Genomic DNA, 14,151 nt, shown 5'->3' on the forward strand with positions numbered 1-14,151 from the left:
CTAAAATGGGGCTTTGATGTATTTTTAGGGTAGTTCAGGTTAGTTCAGGTTAGTTTTGATGTATTTTTAGAAGTTTTCCAAAGGGTGACATCACTTGTATTAAATGTTTTTGGGCGAAACCTTTGTTTATTGTTATTCTTCCATTGCACTTACTTTATTTTTTCTTATCTTATCTTATTAGCGTATCCCCTGCACAAGAAAAATATTTAATACGAGTGATGTCACCGTTTGGAAAACTTCTAAAAATACATCAAAACTAACCTGAACTACCCTAAAAATACATCAAAACTTCGTTTTAGCTGCCCCACCCAGCACCCCTTTTCGCTCCACGGTCCCGTAAAACAGGTATGTGTTGAAAAAATATTAAAAAAATGAAAAGATGAACAAGACCCACATTTATTTCGTTAGACAATGTCCTCAGAATGCCAAAAATATTATTGTTTTTTTTTCATAAAAATGAAAAAGTACCTAAAGTGCCATGTTACCTGGAGAATCAAGGTGAATGAAGAAAAATCCACTTATATAACTTTAACCATACAAAGAAATGACTGTCCTGTAATTCTGAAAAATAAAATAATTCCACAGCTTGATTCCGTTAAATATCTGGGTATGCAACTGGACAGAAGACTAACATGGAAGGAACATATACAGCAGGAAAAAACGTAACTTAATCTTACAGCAAGAAAACTCATCTGGCTTATTGGCTACCACTCAAAGCTGTCCGTAGAAAACAAAATTTTATTATACAAAACCATACTAAAACCGATCTGGACATATGGTATCCAATTATGGGGTACCGCGTGTAACTTAAATATCGAAATCTTGCAAAGATTCCAATCAAAAACACTCCCAGGTATAACCAAGGCTCCATGGTACATCAGCAATAAGACAATTCACAATGACTTCAAAGTTGCCACAGTTCGAGAGGAGATCGGAAAGTTCTTCACCAGTTACAAGCAAAGACTCGAAGACTACCCTAATGTTCTCGCTAGGGATTGCTGGATGGAATTCCGAACAGAAGATTGAAAAGAATGCACCTCCTAGACCTACAACAACGCTTCCAATAATTGCAATTCCTGGTAGCTGTAGAATACCACGAAATTATATGCAAAGCACTCTAATAGGAGTGTTACGCCTCATGTCCATGTCTGTGAATTTAACAGCTTATTGTCGGCAACGCTAACAGATTGCTTAGTAAATTGAGGAAAAAAAAAGAATATGGGAAGGTAGAATATTTTAATTTACTATCATCTAATAGTAATAATCATTGTTAGTTCGACTAGATTGACCAGTAAAATATAAAAGGCATGATATTATAGCTAAATTATATTTTCAACATATCCCCCGCGGTTAGCTATACAAGTAGTGTATACTAATTCTAATCTATTAATAGAATTGCGGATAAAATCTATTTGATTTCAACGAATTATTTTAGCACTAATTCTCTGCTTTAGAGTTTCCACATCACTTACTTTATTTTTATAAAGTACATCTTTAGATGTCCCTACAAAAAAAATCTAAAGGGGTGAAATCGGGACTTCCGGCGGGCCAGTCAAAAAAACCATGTCTCCCTATCCACCTTTCAAAGTCGATTTGCAAATAATGTATTACTTGCTTCGCCGTAGGATATGGGGCATTATCCTATTGAAACACAAGATTGTTTTTAATATCTTGGGACAACGCCGCTAGGGTGGAGCAATTTCATTATTCAACAAATTTAAATATCTTTGGCCGTTTAAAGTTTGGTTATAAAATACTGGTCCAATAATTCTGTCCCTTATTATGCCGCACCACACACATACATTTTCACTATTTTTCCATGTTTTTTAATAGGTTTCATTTTATATTGATTACTTCTTAACCAATAATTGGATTTTTTCTATTAAAAATTACTACTGTATTTGTTGTGGTTGGTGAAAATAACCAAAAATAGTAAATTCGTAAACTTTAATATTCAATTTAAAAAGGGGTAAACAAAAACATTAGCTGGAGCCTAAGACCAATACTAAAACACTATTGTTAAGAGCCGGTCCAGAAAAAGCCATCGAAACGCTGCATCATTTTAATCGGCTTTTAGTTACTAAAACAAAAACAAAAAGGCTGAGCGCCAACCAAATCTTACAAATGACGGAATCAGTCAATTTACTTTTATTACTTTAACAGTATTGAATATTGCCTCATCAGTAAACATTATACTAGGAAACAAATTTTCCTGAAAATGTTTGTCCATAATATTCATACAATAAATTTCACTGTTTAGAAAATTATTTCGAGACAGTTCCTGATTAGGTAGAAATTTATATGGATAATATCGGTTGGTACTTAGCATTTTTTGAATATTTATTAGGCAAATTTGCAAATCCCTGGCAGCATCCCTTTGTGAATTTTCAGCATTTTCGTTGAAGTAGTGTAAAATGTCTAGTTTAACTTCTTCTGTTAATATTGTTGACTGTCGGTTTTTATTTTTGCTTAGTAGACTACCTTGCTCTAAGTCTCTAGAAATCCTAGTAAATATTTTTTTCATTGGAATCTTTCTATTGGGATACAATTGATGGTATTCTCTTGAAGCTAATTAAGGATTTTTATTACTTCTAATAAAGCACTCATACAGCCTTAGTCGCTCTTCCGTGGAATATTCCATAATGATAATTATTGAAGTATAGGTGGGTATAAGACAAAAAACAACGACTAAAAAAGGAATAATAACAATAAGGACGATGAAAATAATGGCTGCAACAACTAACTAACAATTTGAAGACTATCAATTTAACAGAATCTATAGCTCACTACTCTCAAATTAGCACTATCAAGGTTTTGTCAATAACAAAATAACGACTGTCAAAATACATAGCTGCTTAGTTTTTGTTTCTAATAGCAGCTCAACGATTATGGCCCACTTGAGATTTTTCGTAGATATTTGTATATGTAAATAAATGTTATACGCGTTTTTCTAACGTTAGAACACAGTAATAATAATTCTACCTTTCGATATTCTTGAACATCGTAATTATGGTTTATAAAAAATAAATAACTAATATAAAAAGTTGTTCAAAGATGTGTCATGGCCTATTTATTACTCTCTGTAGATCTGTGTATGTAAAATTAATGTTCTGCTCTCTCTAACATAAAGTTGCAGTAATGAAATATTCACTAATACAAATAATTACCGAAACCTCAAAAACGGTTAACTTTGCCCCACACGAAGAAGTCTAAAGGGGTGAGATCCGGTGAACGTGAAGGCCACAAAACCGGACTACCACGTCTTATCCATCTTCCGGGGTAATTCGTATTCAACCAAGCTCTTACATTTCTTCCAAAATGCGCTGAACAACCATCCAATTGTAACTAAGGCTGTTTTCTAAAAATTACTGGAACACCGTCCCACATATTATCATGATCGGTTTTCAGAAATTCCAAAAAATTTACAGAATTCAATCGATCTGGCAAAAAATAGGGTCCAAATAAATTATTTTGGAAAATTCCCACCCAAATGTTTGCACTAAATTCCCGTTGAAAATTTCTACGTCTAGTAGAATGCGGATTTTCTTGCGACCAGATATGTTGATTGTGGAAATTAACCACTCCACGTCGTGTAAAGCAGGATTCGTCGGTCCATAAAATACAAGATAAAAAATCCTTGTTGTTGTCCAAAGAGTTTAAAATCCACTGATAAAAGTTCAGTCTAAGTATTTCATCACCATAGTGTAATCCTTGAACTGATTGCCGATGATAGGCATGCCTATGGTCTCCTTTTAATACCCGAAATATTTTTGTTTGGGATGTACCAGTGATAATAGACACTCGTCTAATGCTTGTTGTGGGGTCTCTGTCAAATTCTTGTAATATTTGTCTAGTTATCCTTTCTGCTTGAATATGATTAAATAATTTTTTCGGTAGAATCCTTAAACCTTGATTCACAAATCGGTTATGGATTTGAACGAAAACGGAAGGATGGGGATGTCGTCTATTTGGAAATCATCTTCTGTATTCTCTAGCTGCTAACGCTAAATTTCCATTTGCGAAGCCATATACGAAATGGATATCGGCTTGTTCTTGAGGCAAGAAATAAAATGGCATTTTTGAAATTAAAATAAATTAAATTAACACGTTAAAACTTCTAAATGAAATAAACAATAACAGTAATAATCATCTTAGTTTTTATAAATGACATTATTATTAGTGTTATTATTGCTAGTTATGACAGTTGCTTGGCAATCAGTTCAAGTCTCGCTTCAATAATCTCAGTTGTCATTTTCGGTGCTTATGTGTTTATTTCATTTAGAGGTTTTAACGTGTTAATTCCATTTATTTCAATTTCAAAAATGTGGGACAATTTTCCAGTAATTTTTAGATTAGTTGGATTGTGATTACTTCTTTGTTTTGTATTATTTAACAATTAAAAAGTGTTTGATATTAATTTTTTTCAAAATATTAAAATGTTAATAAATAAATAATATTAAATGTAATAGTCATAATATTAATAACGTTGATAAATGAAGTAAAAAAATATTTTAGCATTTATTAAATATATAAAAATTGGCAAAATATTAAGTCGTGTAGTATGAAATGAGTAGAATTGAATTGAAACTTTAGTCATTTTTTTTTTCATATGAAATGTTTTTATTGTCAATCAAAATATGCACCACCATTATTAATACACTTCTGCCATTTAACGGGATGTTCATTGATTCCCCTGCTGTAAAAGCTTGCAGGCCGGGAGTCGATAAACTCTTGGAAGGCAGCTTTGACAGCCTCGTCGGAGTTGAATGTTTTCCCTACCAAGAAGTTATCCAAATTTTGAAAGAAGTGGTAATCAGTGGTTGCTAAGTCGGGTGAATACGGTGGATGACGAAGAGTTTCCAATTCCAACTCCTGTAGCTTGGCCAAGGTGACTTGTGCGGTGTGTGGCCGAGCGTTGTCGTGCAACAATAGCGGTGCGCTTCGATTGACTAATCTTGGCTGCTTAACCGTCAGTTGCCTCATCATTTCGGTCAGTTGTCGGCAGTAGACATCAGCCGTAATCGATTCACCAGGTTTCATGAAGCTGTGATGGATGACACCTGCGTTGGACCACCAAACGGACACCATAAGCTTCTTTTGATGAAGATTTTTTTTCGCACAATGTTTTGGTGGTTCATCTTGATCCAACCACTGCGATGAAAGTCTGGTATTGTCATATAGGATCCATTTCTTATCACAAGTAACAATCCGATTGAAAAATGGATCGTTATTATACCGGCACAACAAAGAAACACAAGCTTCGAGACGTCGTTCTTTCTGTATGTCGCTCAACTCATGCGGTACCCACTTGTCCAGCTTTTTCACCTTACCAATTTCAGCCAAATGGGTCAATATTGTTTTTTTGGTTACACTGAATATTAACGATAATTCGCTTGCACTTTGACGTGGATTCGCTTCCACCACGGCTTTCAGATAATCGTTATCCACTTGAGTTTCAGGTCGTCCACGTGGTTCATTTGTTAGGTCAAAATTGCCAGAACGAAATTTCATGAACCAACGAGATACTGTTTGCTGCGAAGTGACTTCAGTACCAAACACATCATTAATATTGCGAGCCGTCTGAGCTGTTGTAGTTCCACGGTGGAACTCATATTTCATTAACACACGAATTTCACTATTTTGCATGGCTGCACAAAAATTTTTATAAAAATAAAAGTTTTCAATAATTTTTAACACTTTAAACTCTGATTGAAAGAGGAAGAATGTGCCTTTTCCACATAAAAACGTCAAGTCCAAATATAGATTTAGAGTGAAGTTATTCGCAGCTGAATGTGGCATTTCGAGAATCTACTCATTTCATACTACACGACCTAATAAATGATTTACTATCAAATCACAACTCGCTTGTGGAAGCCAGTCGTACTGCTAAGGACTAAATTCAAAATATCTCGAAAACATTGGCATTTAGCAATTTATAACAAGAGTACCTTTTTTAGAAAAAAATGAACGGCGAATCCATTTTGATTAAAAAAAATTTCTACAAGGAGGCACAAAAAAATTATTTTCATAATTTAAATATTCACTAGTATGTCGCATAATGGCGTCCTCTGTAAAGACGAAAATTTTAACAAATATAAATTCGGCACTGCGAAAAATCCCAAAATATCAAATTTCATGGCTGTGTCTTAATATTTGAGTGAATTATTTTAAAAAAAAATTTTTTTTAAGTCAAGTTTGCCACCCTGTACCTCAAAAACCGAGCCGTTTTCAATATATATTTATATAACATTTTCATCTTAAGAAAAGGTCTTCTATCGACTGTTAAAGTCCTGCTACTAAAAACTGGAACACCCTATATGTATATGTCGGAATAGCGTTTGATGCGTTTTCCATTTTCGAGGAAAGGTATCTTTTTAATAGTTAAAGAATGAAAAGACAGACTAGCGAATTGACTGCCCCACGACCGCTCTTCTGCTCGTCAATCTATGAACTGCCAGTTCTTTGTTCCTGTTGTCTTAACTTTTCCAGTTCTGGTGAGTCCTTCAGAACCGTGGGAAAAGTACCTGCTAGTCTCTATTATAAAGGAACCAATAGTTTAGTGTCACCCAAATAATTAGCACATATGGTCACTCAAGAGCCTATTTTATCCTAATTTCACTGATGAATTACACGTTTACATTTGCCGACGTTTCGTTAGAAAAATTCATCACCAGAGTTTATTCCCTAAAAAATACGAGTCCAACCCTGGATTTGAGTTGTAAATTACATGTAGGCACACTTGCTACAAATAATTACAAATGTTAAAAATGTTCCCCATTACTTTGAAGACATTTTCGAGCGTTTTTTATAACTCTTTTTTGTAAATTATTTAACATAATAGGGTTCAGTTTTTCACACGCAGCTCGAATTTGAAAAATAAGGTCGTCCAAATCTACGGGGGGTGTTTGATAGATCCGATCTTTAATAAAACCCCACACTGAAAAATCCATGGGCGTGATATCTGGTGATCGAGGTGGCCAGCTTATAGGACCATTATTTCTAATCCAAGCGTTGAGTTTCCAGGTATTTAGATATCTATTGCAGCGACGATGACGATGTGCTGGAGCACCGTCTTGTTGAAAATATTTAAAATTATTTTTTTAATTCGAGCCGCCTGTGAAAAACTGACGCCTATTATGTTAAATCATTTACAAAAAAGTTATAAAAAACTCTCGAAAATGTCTTCAAAGTAATGGGGAACATTTTTATCATTTGTAATTATTTGTAGCAAGTGTGCCTACATGTAATTTACAACTCAAATCCAGGGTTGGACTCGTATTTTTTAGGGAATAAACTCTGGTGGTGAATTTTTCTAACGAAACGTCGACAAATGTAAACATGTAATTCATCAGTGATATTAGGATAAAATATGCATTTAAAATAATAAAAGAAAAATCCAGGTCCGCATTTAAAAAATTGAAGTTAGTGTCGATATCTCAGAAACTAAAAGTGCTATTTTTTTTAATTTATCATTAGTGTGTAGAAGCTTAAAAAACAATAAAATGTTATGAGAAAAACTTTTTTCTAAAACCCTTAGTTTTCGATTTATTTACAAAACACGTTTTTGGCAAAATTCTATTTTTTTCCAATATTTCTGAAACCGAACAAATTTTGGCAACAGTGTCTCGAAATCTTAACTTGTTATCAAATTTGACAACTTTTGTCTAATTTAACCGAACTTGTAATGTCCATGGTTTAGAAGATAGCAATAGTGGCCCATAGCAATTGGGCCACCCTGTAGTATGCGGTCTCCGAAGATTACGGCCAAACAATTTAATATTTTGAATTTCTTTTTTTTTACGTTGTATAGAACTCGATTATGGGATATTTTTTAGTTAGAGTCAATAGGTTTCTAAATGATTTTTTTGTAACTTTGGCAGTTTAATCAAAGATGGCGGTTGAGAGATTCTTCCATACAAGTGTAGTAATTCCCCTTTTTGGTGCCCCAAAGTACAACTACCCGTCCATACCCAGGAGTACTATTCGCAAAATAAAAAGTTTCGAGAAAATTGAAACAAATATACCCTTTATTTTATAATAAGCGGATAAAGTCCGAGAGAGTTCCAGCCTTACAAAATAACTTATTAGGTGTACAACTTTGCTTCCGCCGTTTTTTTTCCGAATTTCGCGATTTTATTGTAAAAAACTAATTATACCTTTAGGATCCAAAGTATTGTCCATCGCTGGCCACTACTTTCTCCCATCTTTCGGGCAGCATACGAATCCCGTGTTGAAAAAATTGGACATCTTTTGAAGCGATCCACGATTCTATCCAATTTCTTACTTCTTCATAAGACCGGAAGTGTTGGTCAGCTAGCCCATGTGCCATGGATCGAAACAAGTGATAATCAGAAGGAGCTAGGTCAGGAGAATATGGCGGGTCGGGTAGGACTTCCCATTTCAATGTTTCCAAGTATTTCTTGACCACTTGCGCAACATGGGGTCGAGCATTATCGTGCTGCAAAATCACTTTATCATGTCTCTCGTTGTATTGCAGCCGTTTCTTTTTCAATGCTCGGCTCAAACGCATTAATTGGGTTCGATAAAGAGCACCTGTGATTGTTTCAGTTGGTTGTAACAGCTCATAATATATTACGCCGAGTTGATCCCACCAAATACAGAGCATGATTTTGGAACCATGAATAGACGGTTTGGCCGTCGACGTGGAAGCATGGCCGGGATATCCCCAAGTCTTTTTGCGTTTGGGATTATCGTAATGAACCCATTTCTCGTCCCCAGTCACAATACGATGCAGAAATCCCTTCCGTCTTTGCCTTGCAAGCAACTGTTCACAAGCGAACAGACGCCTGTCAATATCTCTTGGTTTCAACTCGTACGGCACCCAATATCCTTGCTTCTGAATCATTCCCATGTCTTTGAGGCGTTTTGAGATTGTTTGTTGAGTCACTCCCAATGATTGTGCCAATTCTTGTTGACTTTGACACGAGTCTTCGTCAAGTAATGCTTCCAAGTTCGCATCTTGGAAAACCTTCTTTCTTCCACCGCTATGTTGGTCTTCGACGTGAAAATCACCGTTCTTGAAGCGCTGAAACCACTCACGACATGTCCTTTCACTAATAGTGGCTTCCCCATAAGTATCTGAGAGCATTCGATGAGCCTCAGCAGCAGATTTCTTCATATTGAAGCAGAAAAGTAAAACCTCCCGCAAATGACGAGAATTTGGCTCGTACACTGACATTTTCAATTGCGAATAACTTTATGATGAAGACACAAATAGACTAATATTTTTATGAGGTTATGTTAACAGGTGCCCAAGGCTCCTGCATGCCCACATGGGGTTATTTATTTCGATCATTACTTACCGCTACATACATCTATTCAAAAACGGCGGAAGCAAAGTTGTACACCTAATATAAATATACACATGTTAGTAAATGTACGTTCACACCAGAATTGAAAAAGTGGCTAACTTCAAGGGTCTTGTGTGGAGGCGGTCAAGACTCTCGGCTCAGACTCCCCTTTTGGGTCCACCAATGAAGACACTCATAGGCAAATTCTCACACTCGAAGATTCTGTTTTCTGTCACTAATTAAGAAAACCAAAACCTTAAAAGGTTTTCGCAATTAGTGTCTAGTTACAATAACGACTGCAAGGACCTGGTCAACGTAATGGACCTCTAGACGGTCTGAGAGCCACATGTGGTTTCTCATGGTGACCCCTAAACGACCCTTGGGTTGAATTAATTACGGGGACTATCAGTCAGTACCTATCATGATACTAAACATCTGGTGAAACGAGTTTCCCACATGGCTCTCACATCCTCTCACCTGAAGCAATTTTTTACCAAAAAATCTGACTCACACACTCATCAGAGCCAAACAAATATATATCCACTTATTTTTATAACGCTTATAATGATTAAATCTTGGGAAATTATTATTGGAAGCTGATTCTTGAAAGAAATTTTGAGAATTACTTGGTACCTTCATATTGAAGTTACTAAGTCCAAATAAATTTTGCTTTTATTGAACCGAATGTTGAAAGTGTGTAGGTGTTATTCTAACATTAGGATTAAATCTTTGGGTGTTTAACGAATTACTACGGTGTTGTCCGTACATGAAGTTTTCTTCTTCGATTACAAGTGCCACTTCTCTTTCTAGACTATAGGGTTGATTCAAACGAATATTATTCTGCAATTGGCCTGTTAAGTCTCTAATAAAAGCTTTTAAAACCAAATCTTCGTAGTTTTCCATTTTTGCTCTACGAGATTCATCACTTAAATTTTGTGTATTTAATTTTGAGAAAATTAATGAACGAGAATCCTGACATCTCATGCCAAAATTATATGGAATTTAGTTTTTATTAGGACGTAAATCCAACATGTTTTGAATTATACATTGCAAATCTCTTTGCTCGCCGAAAGTTAGTTCTAAGGCATTTTTTGATATCTAGCCACTTGTCTAGTTCGTTTAATCTAGTACCAATTAAAGTTAAAACACGGCCCGATAATTTGCCAATTATTGCTTTTACGATAAAGTTATTACGGGCTTCATCACTTTGTCTATAAAATGTATTAATCAAGCTAGTACAATTGTTTAAGAATATTTGCAGTGTATGAGGATTTCCGTCATAGAAGAGAATCGTATCAACCAACATAAAGACGCAAAAGCTGATAGTTAACAGTTGTTGGTGTATTTTATGTGAGAGCAGCCATCTTATGATAATATTCACGATATACAGAAGTGCTATTAGATCGAGTATGGAGATTTTGACTTTGAGTTAAACCGAATTTGTTTATAATTTCAGAAAGTTCTGTTTCCGAATTTGACATTAAACGTTCAATCACTGAATAATTAGCTTAACTATTTCAATTTATATAAGTTCCTATGTTTAATCGTTTCTCAAGCAATTTATCTTATGATAAAAATGAGCAATTAATTACTTACATTAGTATAGAAAAGAAGATATTCATTCCTTATTCTTTCATTCTGTCTCTTGTTGAAGTCTTCAGGGAAAGACTTCTGACACCAGGTACTATTTTGTACGTGGATACCGCCACGAAAAATCAGAAGGATAGTCGAGAAAAACACTACCGCTAACGTCAACAAATCTGTAATTAGAATCAATGATAACTTTATCTGTACAAAGGGCGTTCGAATCTTAAGTAAAAGTTTTGTTCCAATTTGGAGGAATATTGAATTTAAGTCTATATCTCGAGTTCCACTCTAAATCTCTCAAAAAGGAAAAAAGAGAAAATGAGAAGAATTTGGTTTCCGCCCATTTTGTTCTAGTTAACCAATTAGAACACAAATTAGCTACGTTCCCACAAATTTGGGATTTTTAAATTGAATAAAAAAAACAGACCTTAAAAGGTTTTTTGCAATTAACGTCTTAACACATGTGACTCTGCGAAGGGCCAGATTGCTGATAAAGACTGATGAGTGGCGACAGAGTCACCGTGTGTTAAGAGTACTCGGGAATATTTTTACCTAATGGTTCTCATGGTCAAACCAGAACATCCCTCAAGTTGAGCGAATTTAATGTATGGCCACTCGTCAATACACAAAAGTTCAACCAAAGATGAAAATCCATTTTAAATTAAATAACAAAACGAGACCGTGACATGTTTAAGCTTCCTTTTTTTATATGGTTTGATGGTTATTCTCAAATTAATAACTAAATAATTTTGATTCTCAGTTCATATGAGTTGTCCCGTTTAGGTGTGCTAGGCGTTTTCATTTGTTGGCTACGCCAACGTGAACGTCCAAACAAAATTCATACAATGGGAACTTATGATTTGTATATTAAAACACTTAAAATAAACTTATAACTACTGTATGCAAAGTATTTATGTTACTAGACTTAACGTTCACCAAGTATCGGATGTGTGTTGACAGAAGAACAGCGCCCAAAAGAGAGCGTTGGTGATGTGACCAACGATTTTACAGGGCTTCGGCCGAAAAATCTGGAATATATTACCGGAAGCCGTTCCGGAAAAATGTTTTCCCGCCGGCTGTTTGAAATCGCTAGAGAACCGAGAGGTTGCTCTGGTTCGCAATGCACTGTCACTGTTACTGATAGACGGGTGACAATGCACCACGTTGTTGGCTCCGCCACAGAGTCTTCAATTGTCTTGTTTTCTGAATTTCTCCTTTTCAAGACTCTAAAATGTATTCATTACCGTTTAAAACCATACCATTCAATATTGGTAATGAACAGCAGCAAAAAATGCATCAACACCTGCCTGCTACAACAGCCGTTGCAGCAGGCCCCAGAAATTTATCAGCTAAGGGCTTGTGGGATGTTACAAGACAATATAGTGGCATTTTCAACATCTACTTTAATTGATAAGTGATACATATGATTTTGGGTGAAACTATCAGCCAAAATCGTAGAGTTGATTTGAAGTTTTAGTAAGTTTTTCCTTTTTTTATGAAATCCAACAAATACTTGTAAATACCATGCAGAAAACCATTTAGTATTTAACAACATAATGCATTATTAAGAAAATTTTTGTGCCTAAAGAGAAAATAATTATTTTCCTTTTTTAAAATACAGAACAGTTCGCTAACTTGTTTTTCTTAAGTTGAAAGCAGTAATTAGTACTTAAATTTATTAGTAATCACAATTAGAAACCACCCAATGAACTTGAATGAAAATAACTTAGTCTTATACCCATTTTTGGTTGATGTCAAGTGACTTATACCCAAGCAAATACATTAAATTTTATTGAATGCTGCCCCAAATATATTGTCCTTATAATGCCCACTTTTCTGTCATTTCTTCTAATTTATTAATGTTGACAGTATCTCTAACTCTCTAGACCTTTGCTTTATATTTATTATTACGAAGGACTATCTGTTAAGTTGATGAATGTGAGTTAAACCAAAATTTTTTACACACTAGTTTTGTATATTAGAGCTTTAGCTCTTCTTATCTATTATTAGCTTGGTATCAAAGCACAAGCCAATCTTATCTATCATTAGCATGAGGATAAAATAGCTACTTTGAAATCCTCTTAATAATGGATCCTATAAAATAAAAATATATTTTAACAAGGACCGCACTTCTTTTTTATCAGCTAAACATAAAGAACCTTTATTTTCCTAGTTTTCTTTAGAGACGACAATGATGTTTTTTTTCAGATTTAAGAGTAAGACATATCTCCGAGTTGCAAAAAATTATACAAGCACCATGGAACTTGCAAAAATGAATCACAGCCAGAATACTATCCATTGATGTTTGAAGGAGATGTGACAAATGGAAATGTTGTTAAGACAGGTATTAAATAAGGGGAATGCTAATTTGATGGGTGTGACAAATAGACATATTGTCAAGTGCTTGATCTCAGAATCTCAATTGTTTGTTTTTATTTTAAAAAATTTTAAAATGCTTTTAAAATTGGTAACTTTTTTAATAATTTACAAAATTTAACAAAACTTTAAAAAATTAGTAAATTTTGAGAATTAAAAAAAAATGTACAAAATTTCAAAAATCAATTAAGTTTTCAAAAGTAAACTAAATTTTAAAAAATCAAACTTCAAAAATTGATAAAATACAAAAAATTAACTCAATACATATTTAAAAACTAACAACATTTTCAGAAATTTACATAATTTTAAAAATTGTTGGTATGTGTTAGGTTATATGAATGAAAAATGAAACACGCACTTCTTGTTTTATACCGTTATATATTGTATAACCGTCTATTTTCTTTTAGTGGTCCAAAAAATTAATAGGTCTTATTAGTTTTGAACCTTGATTAATAATAATTCTTACTGGTCCAGACGAACACATACCTAACCCTCTGTTTATAATATTTTAAAGGGAGCAAGCCTATATTATTGTTTATTGATTTATCAACCTTTGGAAAGTGGGAACTATAAATTTTGCCTTATTAAGAAATGATTTATCGAACAGTATGTTAGCTGCAATTCCAAGACCAAAGGAGGAAGAATAAGCATTGCCCCAAATCTATCAGTAACCTATAAAAAAACCAGTAGCATCCTATCTGTTACTCAAAGTGAATTGAATGTTATTGTGTACAGGGTGTCCATTTAATAGCCCCTTTGATCTTTATTCATTTATTATGATTTCATAAAAAAATCAATTATGGGGATGTATATGAGACTAATGAAGATCAATTTTAAAATTAATGACAATCCTACAGGGTGTCTCAAAAAAGCGGGG

At 34.2% G+C, this 14,151-nt stretch overlaps 1 protein-coding gene and 1 long non-coding RNA gene across 2 annotated transcripts in view; one reads left to right on the forward strand and one right to left on the reverse strand.

Moving 5' to 3' along the window:
* Nucleotides 1-4,626: 4,626 nt before the first annotated feature.
* LOC136418370 (histone-lysine N-methyltransferase SETMAR-like) lies at nucleotides 4,627-5,690 on the reverse strand. Its single transcript, XM_066404414.1, has one exon. It carries the CDS (start codon nucleotides 5,644-5,646, stop codon nucleotides 4,627-4,629), a length of 1,020 nt encoding a protein of 339 aa, XP_066260511.1. The 5' UTR covers nucleotides 5,647-5,690.
* Nucleotides 5,691-12,164: 6,474 nt separating this feature from the next.
* LOC136418265 (uncharacterized) overlaps nucleotides 12,165-14,151 on the forward strand; it is a 42,244-nt gene continuing 40,257 nt past the window's right edge. The window contains exons 1-2 of the long non-coding RNA XR_010752903.1: nucleotides 12,165-12,374; nucleotides 13,107-13,242. This is a non-coding gene — a long non-coding RNA (uncharacterized lncRNA). The remainder of the gene's footprint in view (nucleotides 12,375-13,106; nucleotides 13,243-14,151) is intronic.

The sequence above is a fragment of the Euwallacea similis genome, chromosome 34 (genome assembly GCF_039881205.1).
Source record: "Euwallacea similis isolate ESF13 chromosome 34, ESF131.1, whole genome shotgun sequence".
In the NCBI taxonomy this organism is placed as follows: Eukaryota; Metazoa; Arthropoda; class Insecta; order Coleoptera; family Curculionidae; genus Euwallacea; species Euwallacea similis.